The 6,140-nt window shown below is 37.5% G+C and overlaps 1 protein-coding gene across 1 annotated transcript; it reads right to left on the reverse strand.

Moving 5' to 3' along the window:
* Positions 1-60: 60 nt before the first annotated feature.
* On the reverse strand, positions 61-6,140 carry LOC117101910 (D-2-hydroxyglutarate dehydrogenase, mitochondrial-like). The gene is made up of 7 exons (XM_033242025.1): positions 6,093-6,140; positions 4,635-5,039; positions 4,340-4,537; positions 3,399-3,552; positions 2,880-3,039; positions 1,131-1,313; positions 61-501 (listed from the first exon to the last, which is right to left on the reverse strand). Exons 2-7 carry the CDS (start codon positions 5,035-5,037, stop codon positions 82-84), a joined length of 1,518 nt encoding a protein of 505 aa, XP_033097916.1. The 5' UTR covers positions 5,038-5,039; positions 6,093-6,140; the 3' UTR covers positions 61-81.

Raw genomic sequence — 6,140 nt, forward strand, 5'->3', positions numbered from 1 at the left:
AGTGAATCTAAAACTTTCGTTTGATATGTAATGAGCAAGAGATTTGAAAACCAAAACTACTTTAGAAAAATTAATTATGTTTTATTTGGGAATTGTTTTATATGGATTCAAGATTCCATTAGGATCAAATAATTTTTTTAGATCCTTCATCATACTCACAACTTCTGTTTTCTTACTGTAACCAATAAAATTCTTCTTCTTAAAGCCAAGACCATGCTCAGCACTGACACTTCCCCTATTTTTTTCTATAACTTCGTAAAGGTATGGTTCAATTAAATCTAAAATTTTCATGCTTAGTTCTGGTGCAGTAACATTCAAATGCAGGTTGCCATCACCAACATGACCATACCCAACAACACGCTTTGAAACACCTTTCATTCGCTCTCTCATATCTTGCACGACGTTGTAGAAGACGTCAAGTGGAAGGGATATGTCGTACTTGTAAACAGCCCCGTCATGCATCAGTGCTTCAGAGATACGTTCTCGTAATGCCCATAGACTCTGTTAAATGTATGAAAAGTTAAACTTGGTAATTAAAGAGAAAAAACCAAAGAGATTCCTAGATATATCTACTGTATACCTAAAATAAGCGGGCCTTGCATATCTCTGGCTAGTGTCCCTTATCTGTATATGTGTGACATCCTTGGCTAGTGTCCCTTATCTGTATTTGTGTGACATCTTTGGCTTGTGTCCCTTATCTGTATTTGTGTGACATCCTTGGCTAGTGTCCCTTATCTGTATGTAATATTATAATGATTGTCGACTTATATAGCGCATATTGTAGACTAACCTCTATGTGCTTTACATTATTACCCCCGGTCACTGGATCAAGCACATGGAACACAACACTCATGCCCCATAATGTGTTTGAACCTACCAGGTACCCACTTGTACTCCTGGGTGGAGAGAAACAACCATAGATAAAGTGCCCTGCCCAAAGACAAAAGCAACATGCACAGCGAGAGTTTCAAACCCCCGACCTCAAGATTGGGAGTCCAAGTCACAACCGATGCGCCAACCATTTCTACATATGTGTGTGACATCCTTGGCTGGTGTCCCTTATCTATTGCACGACATCCTTAGTGTCCCTTATACGTATTTGTGTGACATCCTTGGCTAGTGTCCCTTACCTGTATTTGTGTAACATCCATGGCTAGTGTGCCATTCTCTACTGTTCCATCTGACATAATAACTTCCAATAAATGATTCAGTTTCTCTTGGTCATGAGACTCATTTGATCCTGAAGTCTCTATCAGAACATAAAATGGATAATTGCCAACAGGGTTGCTCAGCCCCAGGTACTTGGTTACTATCTGTTGAAATACATACGCATACTATTACTACTACAAAAATAAATAGTATCCCAACACCAAAGATACTGTAGGTAAGTAAGTAAGGATTCTGTTGAAATACAAAGGTAGGCATTCAAATTACGACAAAACTAACTAAAAAGTATCCCAACCTGAGCTACCAAATATAGGTAAATAGGGTTTCTGTTGAGACAAAACTAATAGAATTTGTGATAACTAAAATGTTTAACAACCCAAGGTATTCAGTTACTAAAGTTATGGAAGTAGGTACAGTAGGCTATCTATAAAAAGTTGGCATACTATGAAGTAAAAACAAATAGAATCTACAAAATTGCAGACTATCCCAACTGAGAATCAAATATTGAATATGGAGTACTGTCGCTAATTGAAGAACACACGCAATATGTGGTCTATTGTGAGCTGTATATTTTGACATCATGTTATCTTGACAACAAATTTTGAGCCAGCCACTCAATGTGTTGAATCCAACTTCGCTCCCTGTGAGCGCTAGATGACGCGACACCGTCTGCTGATTGTCACTGGCAGTCTGAACGGATCGACATTAAAAACGATCCATTGCACACGCGTCATGACATTGCATTCTGTTACACACACATCATGGCATTGCATTCTCAATGGATCGACATTAAAAAGGATCCGTTGCACACGCGTCATGACATTGCATTCTGTTACACACATCATGGCATTGCATTCTCAGCGGATCAACATTAAAAACGATCCATTGCACATGCATCTTGGCATTGCATTCTGTTACACACATCATGGCATTGCATTCTCAACGGATCGACATTAAAAACGATCCATTGCACATACGTCATGGCACTGCATTCTGTTACACACATCATGGCATTGCATTCTCAACGGATCGACATTAAAAACGATCCATTGCACATGCGTCATGGCATTGCATTCTGTTACACACATCATGGCATTGCATTCTCAACGGATCGACATCAAAAACGATCCATTGCACATGCGTCATGGTATTGCATTCTGTTACACACATCATGGCATTGCATTCTCAACGGATCGACATTAAAAACGATCCATTGCACATGCGTCATGGCATTGCATTCTGTTACACACATCATGGCATTGCATTCTCAACGGATCGACATTAAAAACGATCCATTGCACATGCGTCATGGCATTGCATTCTGTTACACACATCATGTCATTGCATTCTCAACGGATCGACATCAAAAACGATCCATTGCACATGCATCATGGCATTGCATTCTGTTACACACATCATGGCATTGCATTCTCAACGGATCGACATTAAAAACGATCCATTGCACATGCGTCATGGCATTGCATTCTGTTACACACATCATGGCATTGCATTCTCAATGGCATTGCATTCTCAACGGATCGACATTAAAAACAATCCATTGCACATGCATCATGGCATTGCATTCTCAACGGATCGACATTAAAAACGATCCATTGCACATGCGTCATGGCATTGCATTCTCCACAGAATTGCATCGGCTGACAGCTGCTGGAAGCGTTGAGTGCTGGCTGTGTTTTAATAATGTTACTTACTGCCATGCATTCATAATCCATGAATTCATAGGCTGATAAAATTTCTCCCAGTAAGTTTTTACTCTTCTGCAATGTTTTCAAAACCTGATCAAATGATGAACAACCTAAAGAAAGCAAATCGTACAAATAATAATAATGTTTGTAAAAGATGATCATTTTCCTTCACTTCCACTCTTGAATCACATAATAACCTGTCTCTTATACACATCTAGATGTGTATAAGAGACAGGAACAACACTCATGCCCCATAATGTTGCAGTTGTAATCAGCGCATGGTTGTGTTTGAACCTACTAGGTACCCACTTGTAGTCCTGGGTTGAGAGAGACAACCGTAAATAAAGTGCCTTGCCCAAGGACATGAGCGACTTGCACAGTGAGCGTTTCGAACCCCCGACCTCAAGGTTGGGAGTCCAAGCCAAAACAGATGCACCAACCACTTCTACTAAACCGCTTAAACCGCTCGGCCATTTACTCAAGCGTTCAAATAATATAACTTAACTTACTAATGATTTGGTAGACATGTGTTGGCTCAAATTGAGCTCCTTATTATTCACCATCTTTGTCATGAGTTTCAGGAGTAGGTAAAGTTTTTTCCTGTTCGGTGGCGGCAGGAGAAGGCAGCAGATCTTCAGACCCTCTACAGTGTATGATTGATCATCTGTCAAACACAAACCTACAAAAGATAACAGTGGATAACATAAAATAAACATAGAATCAACAATGTCAACTAAAATTATTATCATATGTTTTGTGTGTATTATATATATTGGCACATGATACATAAAGCTAAAGAAAATATCCATCAATATATAATGAAAATAGATCTACAGGTATTAAATTCCATATATTACCTGACAGATTTAAATATTAAAAACCAATACAAATTTGATTACCAAAATGTTAGGCAAAAAAACACAAATACGAAATCACTTTTATATTGGCAACAATGAGTGAACTATACATCAGTGTAGGAGACACTCAACAAAGTGTGTATAAAGCACCACATTAATACAGAACATAAACTGTCTCTTATACACATCTTACTGTATAAATTTCTAAACCATGATGTATCATCCATAACATCAAAAAATCTCAGATTGTTGACTACAAACATAAAACAATAAACCTGATCCCAGGAAAAAAAAAGTGGTCCCAGCTTTTGCATGTAAAACAACATTTTGAATTGACAATAATAAATCACCATGCAGATCAGATGAGATGAGAAAGGTGGAGGGAGCACCACTGCTTTCTATCTTTATCTGATGGACTTCAACTTTGTAAGGGATTTTTTCATGTTCAGCATTGGTTGTTTGATCTTGGGCTTTTGTGGGAACAATTCTGCTTCATGCGATGTCGTTGGCAACCTTTTGGCATAAATCTCTGGATATTCTTGCTGGAATTATTATTATTATTATTATTATTATTATTATTATTATTATTATTATTATTATTATTCAAACCTGCACTTTGATCCAGACTGATGATATTGTTCATCAAGGCAGTTGAAAGAATTATTTCATCAAATACTGGAACGCTTCCACCCACTAGTCCTGTATTTCCACCTTGAGGGACCACTGCTAGTTTACGTTCATTGCAGTAAGCAAGTATCTTAGATACTTCCTCTGTTGTTGTTGGTTTCAAAAGCATCTGACCAGAACCTGAACATAAAAAAAGCAAATATTTATTGAATTTCATTCATTATTTTAAAATCAACATAGTAGCATTTTATTAATCAAAAGGTCAAAATCTGCATACCTCTACAGATGTTAAGCCAGTCAGTGTTATATGCCATAAGGTCAGTTGAGTTGGTTACCACTCTTCCAGGTAAAAGTTCTTCAAAATATTTCAAATCAGCTTGAGACAGGACAGCAAAAGGACCACGCTTAAGGCCTGGGTACATCTTCTTAGTTAGCTGCACTTTAGAACTTACTGTTGAGAGCGATGATGATGATAATGATAAAGATCTCAGGAATTTAAAGTTGAATTTAGTTCTCTTTCCATGGCTGCTTCTAATTAAGTATGCAAATTCTGACTCTGATTTGTATATTCTGCTTGTTTGTGTTGCAAGTTGACGTCCTTGTTTTACAACAACAGCAGGGTATAAACATCTACACTTGCATATATAGTTTACAAGTGGGTTTCCTTTAGTACACATCATGCCTTAAAAAGTAATGTATAAAACAAATTAATGGTTGGGTGGATAACCATCATTCATACCAACAAGCAGGGTTTGCATCAAGCCCAATAATTTCATGTGACTCACATGTTTGAATTATGACAATAAAGTTTATCTTCTCTTTAGTTTCCCTAGGCCCCTAAATTAAATTAGATTTTTCCACTTTTTTTTTATAAGAACACTGAGGCTGAAATTGCTTAAAAATTAAGAACAAATTGAGGCTGGGGTAGAATGTATCAAACTAAAAAAAACAAAAACTTATATCTGCACCTTATGTGCAGTAGGTGTGACTATGTAATACCCTCTATAATACAGTACAGTAGGTGTACCTACCTCCCATTTAGGGCCATTTTTTAACCAGGGCCTTTTTTTGTGGGGCCATTTTTTGCTGGGCCTTTACCTCCCAGTACAGTGTATACAGCTGTACAATAATAATTTTCTATGTTTGAGAAGTGTGTAAAATAAGAACAAAATAAGAACATTTTGAGCCTGTAACTGGCCAAAAAATAAGAACACTGAGCCTTGGCAAAATTTTACTGGTTCTTATAAAAAAAAAGTGTATATTCCAAATTACTTGTGGAAAAAAATATCTTGCAGTTGATTTGTGTGAGAATTGAACCGACAACATCCAGATAACAAGCCTGATGTCTTAACTAGACCACTGAGCTTGCGTTTAGTGGCTAGTGATGAATTCGATACCAAGCAGAGGGAGGCCTAGTGCAATGCTATTACAAATACAATGGCGTTTTTTGCACCAGGAGAAATAATGCAAATGAGGGCAAAAACATCTAGGCCTAAGCCTAATATAGGCTGGTACTTCTGGGCTACGCTAGGGCTTGCCTAATAAGAAAGGAATTTAATAATAATATATATATTATTATATGGCGACCTAGGCTACTTCTTCTACATACAGGCCTGCGTAGTACTACTAGGCCTAGGCCTAGGCCTAGCCTATCTAGGCTGCCTTGGTCGTAGCTGATTCAAGGTTATTTTCTTGCCCTATGCCTATCGATAAGTTTCATAAGCTGAAATTCTACCTGATATCACATTTAGTGCAACAGATCTATGGAAATTAAATAAAATAA

This window comes from Anneissia japonica, unplaced genomic scaffold (genome assembly GCF_011630105.1).
Source record: "Anneissia japonica isolate Jap-2015-1 unplaced genomic scaffold, ASM1163010v1 scaffold4988_len2956909_cov206, whole genome shotgun sequence".
Classification (NCBI taxonomy): Eukaryota; Metazoa; Echinodermata; class Crinoidea; order Comatulida; family Comatulidae; genus Anneissia; species Anneissia japonica.

What these genes read in the sequence shown, in the direction of transcription:
- LOC117101910 (XM_033242025.1), bottom strand. Translation starts at nt 5,037, where the DNA reads ATGATGTGTACTAAAGGAAACCCACTTGTAAACTATATATGCAAGTGT. An exon ending in CTCAATTTGAGCCAACACAT is followed by an intron (nt 3,040 to 3,398) that starts GTCTACCAAATC and finishes GTGGAAGTGAAG; the next exon opens with GAAAATGATCATCTTTTACA. An exon ending in TGGATTATGAATGCATGGCA is followed by an intron (nt 1,314 to 2,879) that starts GTAAGTAACATT and finishes GTATTTCAACAG; the next exon opens with ATAGTAACCAAGTACCTGGG.